The sequence below is a fragment of the Parus major genome, chromosome 21, assembly GCF_001522545.3.
Source record: "Parus major isolate Abel chromosome 21, Parus_major1.1, whole genome shotgun sequence".
In the NCBI taxonomy this organism is placed as follows: domain Eukaryota; kingdom Metazoa; phylum Chordata; class Aves; order Passeriformes; family Paridae; genus Parus; species Parus major.
This window is the reverse complement of record NC_031789.1, coordinates 792,652-792,851: the sequence shown is the minus strand read 5'-3', so window position 1 is coordinate 792,851 and position 200 is coordinate 792,652. Positions and strand designations below refer to the sequence as shown.

General features: G+C 70.0%; 1 protein-coding gene across 1 annotated transcript in view; it reads left to right on the top strand.

Moving 5' to 3' along the window:
- The window catches only part of RCC2 (regulator of chromosome condensation 2), a gene marked incomplete at its 3' end in the record, with an annotated part of 16,054 nt that extends 15,855 nt beyond the window's left edge, over nt 1-199 (top strand). The window contains exon 6 of the mRNA XM_033519354.1: nt 21-199. Coding sequence (XP_033375245.1) covers nt 21-199 — 179 coding nt within the window. The remainder of the gene's footprint in view (nt 1-20) is intronic.
- Nucleotide 200: the final 1 nt, after the last annotated feature.

Genomic DNA, 200 nt, shown 5'->3' with positions numbered 1-200 from the left:
GCCTTGTCCCGGCGCTGCAGGGCACAATTCCGACGGGAAGTTCATCGCGCGGGCGCAGCGCATCGAGTACGACTGCGAGCTGCTGCCGCGGCGCCTGGCGCTCTTCGTGGAGCGCACCAAGGACGGGCAGGTGCTGCCCGTGCCCAACGTGGTGGTCCGGGACGTGGCCTGCGGAGCCAACCACACCGTACGGATCGGGA